Genomic DNA, 16,905 nt, shown 5'->3' with positions numbered 1-16,905 from the left:
TGTCCCCCCCCACACACACACACCCGCCAGTGTAGGAAAATGCCTAAAGCAGACAGAGGCAAAAACAGCAGCAGTGGAGATCATACCGCGGAGCGCCTGGACAGCACCTTATGGGCCCATACATCAGCCTTAACCAAACTACTTGGCAGGACAGGAGCAGTCCATGCTTGAAGACGACTGGAACAAGTCCTGTGACATTTGCCTTGTCTCCCACAGGGACAATCTTTATAGTATATACTTTTTTTTTTTTTTTTTTTTAAACAATGATCCTTGGGTAAAGTTTCTCTGTGGTATCAAGATAAAGAACTGTTCTCATGGGCATTGCTGACCTGACCATACAGACTCTGTAACTGATCTTACCGGATGCTAGAAAGCTCAGAGCCAAGGGCCCACCCACAGCAAGCCTGGTAAAGAATGCACATCATTCAACCTCTGGGCTCCACCGAGTACTCTGTCCTGTTTATAGTTCCTTAATTTTCCCTCTAATTTATGCTATCTTCTACTTTCCGTATTGTAAACTGTCTTACATATCTGGAATCAATCCAAGCATAAATTTAAATCCACAAGATACATGGCTTTTCCAGAGGTCAATTTTACTACACAGCAGTTGGGTATATCCACCCACTCTTTCACAAATGAGTCTTCTGCCTGGCCAGGCACCGGGGACACTAGATGTGACCCTTGCCCTGACATCTAGTCAGGGAAAAAGCTACAAGTACTGTTACAATAAAGGACCCAAAGTGAAGAATTATAGGTAGAAATGGGGGTGTCTCCTGGCAGAGTCGGGGGCATCTCAATGATGATGAGATAATTACATTCTGGATGATTAAGAGTATTTTTTGTGTTTTATTTAAGTGGGGGAAGACTGTTCAGCCAAGTACACAGAGTGAGTCACACTTGAGAGCGCAGTCCTAGTTCAGAAAGTCTGAAGGAAGGTCACATGCTGAGGAAGGTCACAAAAGATGAGGGTAGAGACACAGGAGAAACCAGATCATTCAGGGACTCGTGGGCCAAGGCAAGGAGTTTGGATTTTGTTTCAGAACAGTGAGAAGCCATGGCAGGCTCTTAGAGGTGGGTCAGGTATGGAACACCTGTTGTAAGGCTCAGGATCCTACCTTCTGCTACATGGGAACAGGTTGTAAAGACTCAAGATAGGAAGCAAGGAGAATAGTTGGGGTATTCCAAACCAAAGGGGACTGACAACTTGGACACGATGGAAGAGACAACCCGAGATCAGATATGTTCAGGGAAAAGACTGAAAAAGGTATGCAAAAGCAGAACAATTTGAAATAGCTTCTAGCTTCGTATCTAGATCCACTAACCAAAGATTCCAACTGCAAGAGGGCACACAGCATGCGTTGTGAGCAGGGTGGGCGAGTAGAAATCACCATCTCTACTTTAGCTTGTTATCTTTGGAATACCATGACGACACCCAAGCAGAGATCGAGTAGGCAAGTACGTATGGGGATTGCTGAAGCCAAAAGAAAACCCACACACCAAGAGTCTCAGGGGAGTACGAGCCTCCACACTCCAAATGAAGAAGTCAATAGGGAAAGAAGGGAAATGTAGGATCCAGGAAACCCAGAATCTAACAGATGAATATCCCGCAGGAAGTCAGAAGGGAAATGCCAAGGCCACAGCCAGATTAGTGAGAAACCCACTGGGCTGCTACTGGCCTCAAGGTTGTGGGAGGAACTCAAGGTTGAAAAGGGCTGGGGGTGTACCTCGGTGTTGGGCACTTGCTGAGCATGAACAAGGCCCCGCAGCACACTTAAAGTAGCTTGAAAGACAGAACAGCTGATAAGTTTGCTAATAAATTTGTATATATTGAACACAAACCCCCCAATTAGTGTAGAAAAGTTTTAGAAGGAAAAAGCGATCATCACATACAGCAAGGCTTTAATTCCAAAGCTTTCCAGTGTCATGGTAAATCCCAGAAAGTGACCAATTCCAACTGAAAAAAAAAAAAAAAAAAGATGACTATTCTGGGAGTCTGAGCAGGGCAAACATTACACGTATGGTGACGGATGCTGGGCAAATTCTCTTCTCCCCGGAAGGAATTAGAGACGTTGAGGGGAAAAAAATATATACGTATGCAAGTTTCTTAGAACTAGAGTGGAAAAAAAAGCTGAACAGCTGGGAAGCAGTTGCCATGGTAACAATAGGCTGGTCCAGGAGGTATTGAGTGCCCTGTCTTACTAGTTATTTGACTCTTTGAATACTTGGAAGAGGTTTAAAGGCAGTAGCCAAAACTCCTGCATTAGTCATGGATTTGACTCAATATATGGGGGAGGGGGGGATGTAAGAATAGATGTCAGAATATTAAGAACAAGGATTATGAATACCCTTCACTTTGGAATATGTAAGTTTGGGTTTTTATATTAGAAAAACATTCTAGCATTACAGTAAACCCTGGAAACCGACTTATCTCAAATTGAATCCAATTTTGTTATAAAAGTTAGTGAAGTTTGGTTTAAAAGGATGCCAAGAATGTAAATAAAATGCAATCATAAGTACATAAGTAAAAATAAAGTGTTAGCAGATGAAGATACAGCTTGTAAAGGGAAGCTAAGGGTGTACCCTGACCACACAATATTATCTTTGGAGCTAAAAGACATGGAACTGCCTTGGAATGAAATAACCTCACATTGTTCTTTGGGGAAAAAAAGGAGGTAGTTCTCCAGTGATGGTCTCAGATCTGCTCTCAATGCGAACAGCGCTATGCAGTGGCATTCTAAAGTACAATGCAGTACTTTCATTCTGGAAACTGACTCAGAATTAAGCACACTGGTTAACGTGTAGAATTATTCATTGGCGATGGTAGGAATACCATATGTCCATGACTTAAAAAAAAATCCACTTTATCTGGGAGAAAGATGTTCACAGGTAACATTCACATCAGGGTTCCAGTTTGGGACTATGATGAATTTTAGTAATGTATAAAGACTCCACACTTCTCAGAGGTGCATACTGAAACCCATAATGCTAAAGTGACTTGTGCCCAGGATTTTAGAATGCTTTAGCAAAGGATAAGTGGGACAGATGATAATTACGCTTTTGCAGTGTTTTTAAGTCTTGGTGAATATATCTGAATTCATTCTACTGTTCTTTGAATACTCCAAGTTCTCATAAGAGTTACATTCTGAGAAAATATTAACTTTACCCTCAAAAATAAGTAGGTCTGTATGTTTTGATAACCATGCACATCGAAAAGGCAAAAGCTGCAGTGGGAATCCATTTCATCCATCCAATGGCCCCAACCAGAGAAAATACTTTCAAAAGGAACGCAGGAGAACAGGCAGAGAAGGCAGGCTACTTTACCCAGAACAAGCTGGCAGCTAACGGAGCATCCTGTTGACCGAACAGGAAACTCAAGAACGACACCTCTGTTAAGACTGTCCACACAGAAGAGTTAAGAAAGCTTGATGGTTATCTTGGTCACTGAGAATCCTCAAAGCTCATCCTTCCCTGTAGGGGATCTGGCCCAGGGAGGAAAGCCTTTAAAGGGACACATGGTATCGCTGTGTTGTTTCACCATTTCTCTTGTTCTCTCTAAACAGAGCCAAATATGGAAACCGACTGAGGGCAGCGGAACAGGGCAGCGAGCCTGCAGCAGGCAGATGCACACACTGTCTTTACAAGGGCCCTCAGCCTGCTAGGCAGTCTCTTTGGTCCATAAGACACATTCAGAAGGATTTACACATACTGAAACGTAAGCATGTAGTTAAAGTTTTAGTAAATAAAAGATGCAAGTGTCAAGCCCAGTATGTGAGGATGAGAAGTGAAAAATTTTATGAGAAAGTTCATCCAGTGACATCTTTTTCCCCATTAGAATGGGCCTTACCAAATGAAACAGTTTCTCCTCCTTAGAGGGGGTGCCCTATGATGACAGGGCGGCCCTAAGTGAGGAGAGGGGTACTTTACCCTTTCCCAGTCCGTGAGACAGAACAGCCTGGAAGAAGCTGAAAAGGTGGGGGGGGGGAAGACAGCGCTGGGCTCCTGCACTAGCAAGGTACCAGCCTGTAGCAGAGAGAGGGCCTACCTCTGAGGCATATACCTGGGGAGTGAAAAGACTCATTTCCTCTTTAAATAACTGGGGTAAGACTATCAAAGGCATTCAAGAGATCCAGCTGACAGCCCACGATGGCATCCTGCTTTGAAGCCAATTAGAGATAAGTTGGCCAGCCTTCCACTGCATCTCCACAGCCAAGATACTCGCCCTGATGTCCAGCAAATCCCCTGGGTTGTAAACTAAGCCCGCTTCCGTTCACTCCACTCTCAAGCAGCAAGTGATCAGACTGTCAGATCCAGAAGGAGCACAAAGCCCCACCCTCCCTCAACTGAGTATCAGACAGCCAGATGGTTTCAGAGGACCCCTGAAGTCACGTGTTCTGCCACCGAGTGTGGCTAAAGGCCAGGGCACTAGAGGCCACATCTCAAGTGCCAGACCAAGGTGCTACCTGGTTACACCGGGTCACCTTCTAATTTATTTGGTTAAAACAATGTATGATCAGTCCCTCAGCATCCTTGAGTGGTTCTAGGACCACAACCCTCCCCCAAAGATAAAGTTCCAAGGACATTCAAGTTCCTTGTATAAAATGGTATAGCTGGTGGCCAGCTCAGTGGCAGAGCACTTGCCTAGCATGCAAAAGCTAGGTTCACTCCTTGACCCTGGAGGGGCAGGGGGAAATGGTATATCCTGATGTAGTGGCACATGCCTATAATCCCAACTTTGGAGGCTGAGGAAGGAGGATCACAAGGCCAGCTTTAGCAACTTAGACCCTATCACAAAAATACAGAAAGGGCTGGGAATGTGGCTCAGTGGTTCAATCCCTAACACCAAAAATAATAGTCAGATAACCTATGCACATATTCTTGTATACTCTACCTAATGCAACAAATGTTATACAGATAGCTCTTATTACTATGTTGTTTAGTGAATGACAACTCCACCCATGTTCTGTACAGATGAATGTTCCTCTGGATGTTCTTCCTGTGGTCATGTTGAGCCCATTATAGACAGTGTCAACTGTATTTGAAAGTAGTATCTTAGGTTTATACTCTCAAGAGAAAGCATGAGGGTTCCCTTTGTATCTAATATCCTTATAAAAAGTTCAATAGATGGATACATCACCACAGTATAAAGGGAACCTCATGCTGTAGAGTTGTGAGCACCCAGGAAAGAAGCCCTTGTTATCAAGTGGAAAAAAACCAACTGCAGAATAAACCCATTTCTGTAAGTAATAATTGAAAGAATGTTAGTACGCAAGCTCAGGAAACACTCCGACCCTTGATAGTCATCACCCTGGAGGGCTGGGGTCAGAGGAGCCTGCGTGTCAGTCATAGGATGCTATGAAGACAGACAGGGAAGGAGCAAATACAGCCATCAACACTATGAAAAAAAGTTTTAGGAGTCTCAAATGCAGAGCTCCCCTCTTCCCGGTGTCCCCTTCCCTGTAGGACCTATATAAAGAGACCTGTGGGTTGTTGTAGGGACACAATACCTTTATATGCTGAGGATTAAACCCAGGGCCTCACACATGCTAGGTGAGTGCTCTACAGCTGAGTCACAACCTAGCCCTGTAGGAGGGGTTTGTGATTATCCTGTAGTCCCTTGGTTGTCCCATTTATAAACCTAAGAATCTCCATCCTCTTAGTTGGAGGGGTCACATGGGATGGTAGAAAGCCATCCCCCTGATGGTGCTCTTCCTCACATGAAGTCATCTCCTAGGATCAAACCCCTTGGATTTCAGGTCTAAAGAAGCATGGATAAGGTCCTGGGCTAGATCTCCACTGCAATAAGAAGTGAAACGAAAGCCCTCACGTTTCTCAAAGCACCGGACATTAGTCATGGCCCCAGTTTCCGAGCGTCACAAGACACAGCTGATATCACCGCAAGAGTACACCCCTGAGCTCATACCACTCGGGTGAGGACAACCCAATAGTGAGTCAGGCTGTGTCCAATCAAAGGGACAGACATGTCCCAAAGCCACTCAAGTCCTGTTTTAAAGGCTGGACAATGGGAAACATTTTTTTTGAGGAAACAGGATTCAGTGAAGAGACAGGGCTCAGCGAGGAAGCCTTGGTCAACAGGCAGATGGTTCAGATGCACCAGGGCAAGTCCACACTGAAGCATCTCTAACAGGGCACAAAAACTTCTGCTTAAGCCCCCCCGCAAAGTGCAGCGACTGACCAGGAGTGGCCCCAGGTATGCCAAGACCTCCCTCACACACACCACCAACACAGGATGGCGGCTGAATTGCCAGAGCCACGGGCCAGGCACCCTTTCCCATTGACCTTAGGGTGGTCTCCACCAACTGTAATTTACAAGTTCTAAGACCTGAAAGCATGCCTCCCCAAAAGGCTGGGGGGGGGTCTCTGGTAAAGGACTCACAGAAAACTTCAGTGTGGATAGATGCACAGTAGACTGCCAGGTTGCTCAGATCCCTTCACACATTCACTTTGATCACGCAGTCCTGTGACATCCTCCCTTGTTCTGAATATAAGGTCAAACTCAAATTGCATTGAGAATTCAGTCACTTAGGAACGATTTTGCGTCTTGCCAGCCTCAAAATTCAAAGGAGCCCCTCATTCAAAACCTCATGGGCACCTCAACACAGGACAGTTGATTTCTTGATCCCTAACTGGTTTTGTTTATTATTTAGTCAGCATAACCACTGTTCTAACACTCCAAGAAGCAATTAACCATAAGTATGCATGTATACATTCAGGGAATAGTGACTGGCTCAAAGACATGGTAAATACAGAGCTTGTGTTAGAATTATCAGGTCATGTCACAGAAAGCATTGTTGTATGTCACATGAAGGAACTCAAGACCATAAAAAGCCTCATGTCTGCCAAGCATGGGGGTTGAGGCGTTCTCTCAGTTATCAGAAGGGAGGTTGCAGGGCGAGGTGCCGCTTACAGATGGGATGGGAGAACCTCGGCCAGCAGAGATTTCCTATCATACTATGTGGGGGTAAAAAACTGTTTGATGCTCACAAGGAAAGAATAACACAGCCTGACACTGGAAAGCTTTCATTTATAATATGCTGAGCTGTGTTTACATCTCCAGAAGGTTCATGCAGAGCAGCAACAAAGCAATTGAAGAAAAAAAAAGATGTACCAAAGATGGCTAAGTGACTCCAGACCAAGATAAGCCTGCAGTACAAAATGCAAAGTGATGTTCGGAATCTGCACCATGAGACTTGGACCTGATCAGCTTCAACACAGAATTTGAAAAAAAAAAAAAAAACTGTTCTATTCTTGGTCCACTTTGACCCACAGCATCACTTACTCCAGACTATGCCCAAACCCTCACAGTAGAAAGGAGATGTCAGTGGGAGGGAAGAGAGATCTACTGGCAAGAATGAGGAGCATCAGCACGTTAACGGTTCACAGGTGTGGGTTTTAGCCATGGATTTCCACTGAAGAACCTTAACCTGCAGCAAGTGCTAAATATGTGAAAAAGTCACAGGCTTAAGGGGCCATGAGGTAATGGAGTTTATTCACCCATCTTCTGAAAAAAAAAAAAAAAATAGGCCGCTCACCTCCTTATGCTTTCCAAGTCAAGGACAGTGGTTTCAAACCTTTGCTGCATTTTTAGAATCAAAGAGCTCAGATTCTGAGTGCACCTCCAGAGTTTGGTACGCTGGCCTGGAGTACAGCCTGAGAGATAGGATTTTAAGAGCTCAGGTGATTCCAGGGTGCCCACTGCCAGTGCCTTCAAGGAGGCAGTAAACGAGCACCACAGGCAGGGCATTCTGAGGGACTCATCTGTAAGGATTGTACATGACATTTTTATCTCTTTGGCTATCCAAAGCTTAGGGTTTATTTTTTTATATTTGTTGATATTCAAAACTCAGCTTCCCTCTCCCTTTCCAGAGGTGTTCCAGTTAGAAACTGCCAGACTGAGTGACCTCTCAAGCATGGAGTTACTATGTAAAGTTTCTGCCCATCCCATCAGGCCAAGGCACATGAGGATCTCCAGAAAACATACGGCAAACGTCAAAAATGACCATTGATGGATTTGTAAAAACCCTTCACCACTAAGAGGCCACTGATAATGTAGTCAATGTTCTAGTCTTTTAGATTCTGCTAAGAAACAGATTCCAATACTGTGTGTGGTGCCAAAAACCTACAGCAGGGCCGCAAGCATGTTCAGCACATGCTCGAGCACTGAGCTCTGCCCCTAGCCTGCTTTGGGGCAGCCTTACTTCCCCAGGGGACCATGGGCAGCTCAGACACAGCTTGCAGCAGAGCTTCACAGTTTTAACAGTCTGTGCTCCCAAGAAGGCAGCCTGTACTCTACCGTTGAGAAGTTGTGAGCCATTCCTCTGTGGGAAAGCTCTCAAGTCATCAAGAGAATCTCAACAAAACCAAGGAGGCAAGTTAGTGAAAGAGTTAGGGCATGGCCTCTGGGCTGGCTTGTAGGTGGCCTCCCACCTCCAAAGAAATAGTGCTAGAGGCAGATGATGGCAAAACTCACGTTTAGGACACAGACTTACATTTGCCTTTATCTTGGCCTCTTAGAGCTGAAGTTCAAATGGACACGTCAGCAAGTTGGAAGCCTCCACATGACTCGGTCGTCTCCCACATAACTCATATCTAGGGATCTAATCCCTGACCAAGTTTCCATGCCTATGTTTCTCCTCTTTGCTCTACTCCACAGCATTCCTTTACCTTCCTAATAAATAGATGAATTCAAACCATCCCTCCCCTTCATTAAAATACCAGACTTTGCTTCTCAGATTCTTTCAAGTAGTTCAGTCTTTACTGCTTCCTCCAATACTCGTCAGAAATAATTTAGATGTTTTCTTTGAGCTTTATGAAATAGCATTGTTAAAGAGATTAAATTTAAGTTCAAGTTCATTTATGGATATACTGTGCAAAGGTAGTTGTGAAGTAGTATATATAGAATTTGATAGTTGTAAAACCGATTGTAATCCTATGATTTGGAGTACTCTTCATTGACAATGGCCGTTTTTCTACAGGTGTGTTCCTTAGTATACATGATCGTTTGGTTTTTGAATGTGAAAAGTTTTGTATTGTGTAAATTCAAGAAAGGAAGTTTCCAAACCATATGATGGATGTACAAGTCAAAGGCAGCAGGAAGAAAGCCCAAGACCGCTCACGGATTGCCTAAGTGGCATAGGAAGGCCTATCATGGAAACATGTAGAAAAGTACTTGAGCCCCGACTTCTGCTTGTCCAAAAGATAAATAAAACCAGCCTCTTGAACTGACAACTCAGGCTCTTTTAGAGTATCACTTAAGGATAAAGACTTGGAGTTCCAGCTCAACAAGAACTTGAACTCCTGGAGGTCGGGAAACTAAGGCACATTGAAAGATGTTCAGTCAAGAGATTCAAACAGAGCATGGCAGCTCACAGGTGACTCAAAGATGAAGCTGACTAGATGACTATACAAAAGTCACCTCATTGATGATTCAGACATGAAGACAATGTGTCCTGCAGAAGGAAACCTACTCCTCGAAGATCAACAACGAAGACATAACCACCACCCTGCCACCTACAAGTGTTTCACAATTGCCCAGAAGATTCCGATTCATTTATGACAGCTGTAGTACAGATTTAGGAATGTTGGAACAGCACGCCTTCTTATAACCCTCTGCTTATAGTCACTGTTGAAAACCAAAGCCGCCCTCAATGGAGGTGATCTGAGCTAGGGGTGTCTGTCCCTAGTGGGACAATTCTGACACTGCCCCCTACCTCACAGGTCACATGGCAGAGAATTCGTCTTCTATGTAATGCTTTCACATTCCAATTATCTTTAGAAGAAACTTGGGGAATATGCTAGTTTCTTGCTAGTCCTTCTGCGGGAAAAAGCTCACTTTACCACCATCCCTGGTTTTCCTGTCCCTGCTTGGAGCCGTGGCACTGCTTCTACTGAGAAGACACAGCTGGGCTACAGGAAATTTCCAGATCTAGCCCCCAAGTGTGACAGTCAGATGTGCGCCAAAAATATCTTTAATATGTCCCAAGAGACATCTTCAGCTCAAATTCCTCTACTAAAAGATAAGTTTAATTAAAATCCACAAATTCTGTTAGAACACAAGTTTGGAGGGTTAGGTTTTTTTGGGGGGAAAGCCTTGCTGTATTCCAGATGTATCTTAAGTGCACAGAGCAGCAGTTGGTACACGGTAAGCACCCAACACCCACAGATTGAAAGCTATTGGTAAGACTGCAATTAGTAAATGGCTTCATGGAAGAAACCTAGCTTGGCAAAAGAGGAGCCGCAGATGTCATAGCTGTTTACTTTTTCATCCGCAAAACAAAAGCAATGAATTAGAACAGAATGAGACCTTTGTTCTCCAGATAGTCCACAAACCCCAGATTGGGCAGCCCCTTTAGCTCACAGAAGTGCTTGGGTCCTGCTGAGCAGGAAGACAGATATGGGGAAGCCGAACAGCAACTGATGTGGACAGACTGAAATACAAACCTTCTCTTGAGAAAAGAGTATCTAAAATAAAGGATGCATTTGGTTTTTTCAGGTGCACCCCCCGCAGCTTCATTTGGGAAAGATGAAGTTAACCAGAGGAAGTCAGGCAGCAATCGTTACAACAATACGAATGAATAGCAACCAGTTCCATCTCCAAGGATACAGCCTGATCGGGCAGCCTCTTGTGCCTGGTTCAGTTGTCAGCGGTTTCTAGTCCTTTCTGAGAAGGTGTGAGAAGAGACAGAACCTGGCCTTAGCCCACCCGTTCTTGTGGAGGAAGGTATCATCCTCCCCTTCAGACCAACAGGTGAGCCACAGGTCCCCAGGTATTTAAAGTAGCAAGTCCATGACATTAGCAACAGTCCCAAGAATCCAGCACGAGTAACATAACAGCTAATATGAAGCAGGCAGAGCTGGGGACCAAGGAAAACGGCATCACTTCCCAGAGGAACAGCTCATCCCTGGTTTCTACAAGAGCATCCCAATCTCTCAGTTTTTAAAGGACACACACTTAGGCCTCCTAGGACTTCTGTTGATGCCCAACAGAAGTCAAATCTCAGCACTCTTTCCTTTAAAACACATTCACTCATTAACAAATGTGCCTCAGCCACTGCATCCAGGCATAGGCTGGCCTCTGAGGATATGGCTGGGAACAAGAGAATGACCCGTGCCCTCAGAGGGTGGACAGTCCAGTGCCGCAGACAGCCTGGTGCACATGAGAAGCCACCTTCCCCACGTGGAATTTTGGCCCTCTGTCAAAGACCACACCCCCATCCCTGCCACTTCTCACAACTTTTGTTCCTACCACTCCTCCCAGTGGGATGTGGTTGGTTGTGAAAACACTGCTTTCTGAAGCGGGACTTGCAGGACCTGCAGAGCCAACAATTCAGAACTATCTGCCATGCCTGTCCTAGGTGTGCCAACACAGGATGGGAGGCAACAGATGTTTCTCAAAGAAAAGCCTTCATGACCCTGGGCAAAGGGCACACCTCTGTTCATCTGCAAAATGTGGTAACCAAGTTTTAGAAGGCTATGACCTCCCGCTGATCTATGGTCTTGGGTAGATAGTACCTTGGGAAAATTAACATCTTTGCTCCCCAAGTTACAGAACTGCCCCACACTTGGGGAAACATCTAGAAACAAAGCATGTTGGCTGGTGGAGCCATTTCTGACTGTGGTCTAGATACACTCTTCAGAAGTATTGTAAAGTTCTGAAAATCCGTATATAAGCAGTGTCCATTGAGCACCTCCTTCAAGCACACCATGCCACGTTTAATGAGATGCAGCAATGACAGGAGGGAGGGAGCACTCACCCAGCACACTTCCCGTTTTCAGTCTCTGAATGTTTGGCCTCTATAACTCAACCCTTTCAGCAGTCCTATGACTTCAGCACTAGCAGGATGCTCGTTTTGTGAAGACAAAGCCTGGAGATTTAAGAACTGGTCAAGATCATGAAACAAAAGCCGAGATTCAGAACGCAGCAAAATGTGTCAGTATTTTGCCACGATCAAGACCTCTCCATGGGGCCTGATCCAAATAGTGCTTTCACCGCAACTTTCCTTCACTTTCCTCCACGATTAGAGCCCACTGCAGTCAATCCTATGGCACTGCCCTAGTTAAATGTTCATCTTGGTCTACAAACTCTAAGTGAAGGCAACTGCAAAAATAGCACATCAGCCTCCATGTTCTGGTAGGAATTGCAACATATTTGCATCATCTCAAAGTCAGTTTCTGCACCCTTGAGTCATTTTTCCCATGGGAACATCAGCCATCCTGAGCAAAAGTATTCCCTATGTATAAGGGATCCCTCAGGTGAACTAATGTAGGAACACAGGCATGGCTGAGGCAGGAGGAACACTGGTGCCACTCTCCACCTGGAGGTCCATGAGTCAAGGGAGCAGGAAGTCAGCTAGTATAGTTGAAACACCCAAGATGCTACATTAAAGATCCACTAAGAAAACTAGTCTATTCTTCCTGGCTGCTTATCTCAACCCCATCATTAGCACTGAACTACACAACTTCAAACTCCATTGTACGATGTAGCATATTGGCTGCAGTTTGTAAGACTTTAGTCTTCAAGCCTGTAAACTACAGAAGACCAAGACTGGATTCTTTTATCCTCATTCTCTAGGACTATTTTGAGCTAATAGTTAAGGATTTATTAAGGAATAAAATTAGAATGTTTATTGGATACAGTCACAAACCTAAAATCTGGGTTTTATTCGTCTTTGGCACACAACATTCTTTAAAGAAATCATTTATCATTTTATTGGTGTAAAACCCAATAAGATTAAACAAACCTTTTGTTTAAACTACATGGTTTAGGAAAGGAAAATATCAAGTTGTGGGAAAAGCCGACAGCCACAGAAGAGCAATACCATAACATGTGCTTGGTTTGGCTGCAATAAATTCATAGTTATGATCAGAGTCGGGGTGTGATTTATCTGAACTACTGCTCCTACTTCAAATGCCAAGCAGATTCGTTCCCTTTAAACTCCTCACTTAAAGCTGTCACTAGCATTACTGCAAGAGCATTTAAACTGGGGATTCAGCACAAATGCACCTTGGAGGTGGACAGTCTACAAGGACATCAACCGAGACTGAGAAAATCCTAAAAGGAAGGAAAGCTTGCATTTATGAAACCAGTTTTGCATACAATAAAGTCAGTTACCCAAGACAGACCTCAAGGGAAATAAAAAGATTACTGTGGATAGATGTGGATGGTTTGGTTTCTTATGAAACCATCCTGAAACGCAGCGCCATCCGAATTTAGTCCGCCTTAGATCCTAGATCTGGAACATTCACCCCATGCATAGACATCTCCAGGATAATGACAGGGCCCAGGCTTTGAAGCCTGACCAACCTGGATGAAAGTCTCGGCTCGGAGACCTTAGCTTTGAGATGGTGGGCATGTTACTTAGTCCCATTTAATCCCGTTTCTGGTTCCCTTTGCAAGACTAGTAGTGCAAATGCTGTAGTGTGGTTCTGTGGGTTAGTGTATGTGAAGTGCATAGGAGAGTGCCAGGTTACCAGGCAACTGCTCTACTTTTCACTCATAAGATGCCAAGAGCTGAAAGGTGCTTAGGTGAAGCCACAGGAGTTTCGGGGATAGAGAGACTACTTCAAGTTCACCTTTAAGTCATGTAAGTCACCATACACTTTTGGTTATCATGGCAGATAAGATCTCACCTACCGTGCTTGTTTTAGTTACATCTACTTTCCGTAACAGTAACTGAAAAACACTTTAACAAGTCAAGTTCTCTTGTGCTGATAAACGTTCACCAAGAACACCTGGAAAGGGTGGGATTCTACCTAGTCCATTCCCTGGGACTGTAATGTTACATAACCCATCCGTCAAGTCCTTGCAGAGTGATTTCCTGGCAAGCAGGTGGTTCTTATTTTAGGTTAACTTGATGAAAGTGCTAACTGCTCACTTTTCCATGGATAGTCCCATGCTCCTAATAATGGGTCCACAATCGATTTACTCCACGTTCCAGGATTGCAAACCCTGTTTTCTATGGCAGTGCTTCAAGGTTTGATGTCCATCTCATTAATAAATCATAATTTGTATCTTGATCTACAGATTTAGGGGTCTGGGGAAGTGCTTAAAATTTTGACTAACACCCAGATGATACAGTGGGTTTCTAGACTACACTTGAAGCAGCAAGGGCCACAGGCCCAGGACCATCAGTTCTCAACCAAGGACACAGCACTCTGCCACGCTCAAGGCTCGAGAGCACGATGAAGGTATCAACTGCCAACTGAGATGAAGTTACAGGAATAGTGTAAGATCAATGGAATGGAATGCCCATGGAACTCGACTTCCATGGGGCCGGAGGTGGGGGGGGCATGTGAATCTAAAAACTAAATTCTGAGGGACTTACTTTTTCCAAGCCGAAAAATCTCTCCCACCTGGAAACTCCTTATCTTTTCCTTGAGACCAAAATACCCTCCACTCCCATACACTTTGGGGTAGCTGTCAGTAAACACATTCGGAGGCACCGATAGTGTGTGGTTAAGACAGGGCAAGAAACATTTAGGTGTATAGCGACCTAAATAGCTTGTTGCTTTAAGAAATTTGAAAAAAGTTGATAGTAACAGCATAACCATCAGGCATATCAGATTTCTGAAACCCTGATGTGCACTGTGCAAACTTTCAATTTGTGAAGTCTGACCTTTGAGGACTGAATGAACAAAACATCTCAGACATTTTCCATGTTAAAGGCTTTAAACGGCAGTGATAGCAAAACATGTCCTGAGGACAACTGTGGTCAGTTGTGTGGGGCTGGAACTAGGCAAGCAATCCTGCTCCCCACCCCACCAGGTCATTTCACCAGCTGGGCCACTGTGCTCACCCAGTTCTAACCACTGAAAGCCTTTACCAGCTAAGTCAAACATCTTTTATCCTCTAACACCTAGTTCAGTCATCACCCTCCATGTGACAGGAGATGGGACCCTTCCCAAGCCCAAGCAGCTAGTGATTCATACAGGTGATGGTTATTGCATTACTATTCCCAAAGCAATTTAAAACCATGTGCATGAATGTAACTGGTGGTACCTTTGAACCACAAAATTAACCAGCCTTGGTGCCACTTTACATCTGAGCTTTTGAGCTCGTGGGATGAAACTGCTTGCAGCCGGGGTGTACTGATTGACTCAGCAGCTACAACATAAAACTTCAAGTACAGTCCTGGGATTTGCTGTTGCCTTTTATTACCCAAAAGTTACCCCAGTATACTAAACAGTGTTGAGTCTCAGAGGCAGATTTTGCTATAAGAATGTGATCCCAGTAACTTGGGTAGTATCATTAAAAGGCAAACAACCGACATTTACAGGTGTGTGCCTCCTGAGTCCAGAGACTGGATCAGAAGCCAAGAATTGAATGAGGAAAATTCCAAGTCGGCCCTCACCTCCAAAATGCTGTAAGCACAAACCATGGCTCTCCCCTTTGGGAGAGAAGAACCAACTGTTCTTACCTCCTGTTGGTTGATAGGAGCCACCTGGGGAACATTATGAAATTAGATTCCTTAGTTCTAACAAGCAGCCAAGTGGTAGATATGACACCCAGGTGTGTTGGGTCACATTTTTATCTTAAAAAAATCATTTTTCTGGTGTCAACACTCTTGACGTTTGTTTTCTTCACTGGAGAAGATCAACCACCCACGATTCTCCCCCACAGGCCTTGTCAGTGATAACTGTCTCTTGACCTATGTCAGGACAGTGTAAGTGCAAGTCTTTCCTTGTTGACTATTTTCAAAACAAAAACACCAGAAGTCATTTACCTTCGCCATACCCCACCGGTTACACCCACTGTTCAACCCATTCTCCTTGCAATTCTTTCCTTTTGGATCTCCACCAAGCAAGAATTTCAGAGGGCGATAATCATTCCCAGGGTTTTGGGGCACTCCAGATGCAACTCCGTTGTCCTTCATTGCTTTGGCCCACACATAACAAAGGTTTGCACCAAGGAGAAGGCACCCAGCACGTCCCAGTGTAAACCCAGCCCGTTTGGTAGCGCGTCTCCACACCGCCCCTTTACAGCGCGGTGTTTCCCACGTAGGTGCGCGGCGGCGGACTCCGCAGAGCCCCGGGGCTTACCTGAAACACGTCGTGAGTTCGCCTGAAGACTTCAAACACGGGTATTTGGTTGTAGAAATCTTGTTTTCCGAGCAGATTTCTCTATGAGAAAGTTGGGGGGGGGAGGACGTCAGCAAGACGGCTAAGGGCAGCGGGAGCCCTGGGCTCTGCGTCCTGGCGCGCGGAGCAGGCGCGGGTCCCCGAGCGCGTAGCAACCAGCTAGAAGAGGCTCACAACCGGGCGACCTCAGTCCCCAGCGAAGAGGAACGCTGAGGAGGCTGGACGCAGGGAGACGCAGCGCCCCAGCCCACGGATACGGGGAGCCCAGGCGGCTTGCTCCACGGGAGCCGAGGTACGAGTCACCCAGGGCAGATGGGCAGCCTGCAGGAGGCCAGAGGAGCTGAGGCGTGCGGAACTCCGCGGAGGTGGGCGGTGGGAGGACCGCCGCACCCCGCAGGAGCTCGCCCACCGCTGGCGCCGATTGCGCTTACCTGTCGCTGTCCTCGGAGTTCTCCCGGTAGGTCCACGTGTGTCCCAGCGCCAGGAGCAGCAGCAGCGGACCCAGGCTCCGGCCCAGCTGCCCCCGGACCGCTCCTCCCCGGCTCGGAGGAGGTGGCGGCACCATCAGGGAAGCTCCGGGCTTCTTCCCCGCGCCGGAGCTCTCTTCCCGCCGGGCGGTCGGGTTCCTCCGTGGCCGCCGCTTTCCTTCTCCCCGGCAGGGGGCGCCAGAGAGCGGGGGCGTTTGCACCACCTGTACAAAGCGCAGGGTCTGTAGGGGGTTACCGGGCTGGGGGTCCCCGTACTGATGCAGACTCCGCAGGGAGGGCGTTTATCTGCCGGCGTGAGGATCCCAGGGCCAGGGCTGCCAGT

General features: G+C 45.8%; 1 protein-coding gene across 1 annotated transcript in view; it reads right to left on the bottom strand.

The window, feature by feature from the left end:
- Nucleotides 1-16,660, bottom strand: part of Ccbe1 (collagen and calcium binding EGF domains 1) — a 211,127-nt gene extending 194,467 nt beyond the window's left edge. The window contains exons 1-2 of the mRNA XM_076837187.2: nucleotides 16,527-16,660; nucleotides 16,057-16,137 (exon numbers count right to left, since the gene is read on the bottom strand). Coding sequence (XP_076693302.2) covers nucleotides 16,057-16,137; nucleotides 16,527-16,660 — 215 coding nt within the window. The remainder of the gene's footprint in view (nucleotides 1-16,056; nucleotides 16,138-16,526) is intronic.
- Between the last annotated feature and the right edge of the window lie 245 nt (nucleotides 16,661-16,905).

The sequence above is a fragment of the Callospermophilus lateralis genome, chromosome 17 (assembly GCF_048772815.1).
Source record: "Callospermophilus lateralis isolate mCalLat2 chromosome 17, mCalLat2.hap1, whole genome shotgun sequence".
Lineage (NCBI taxonomy): Eukaryota > Metazoa > Chordata > Mammalia > Rodentia > Sciuridae > Callospermophilus > Callospermophilus lateralis.
Note: the sequence above shows the minus strand (reverse complement) of the source record. Positions and strands in the feature narration are given on the sequence as shown.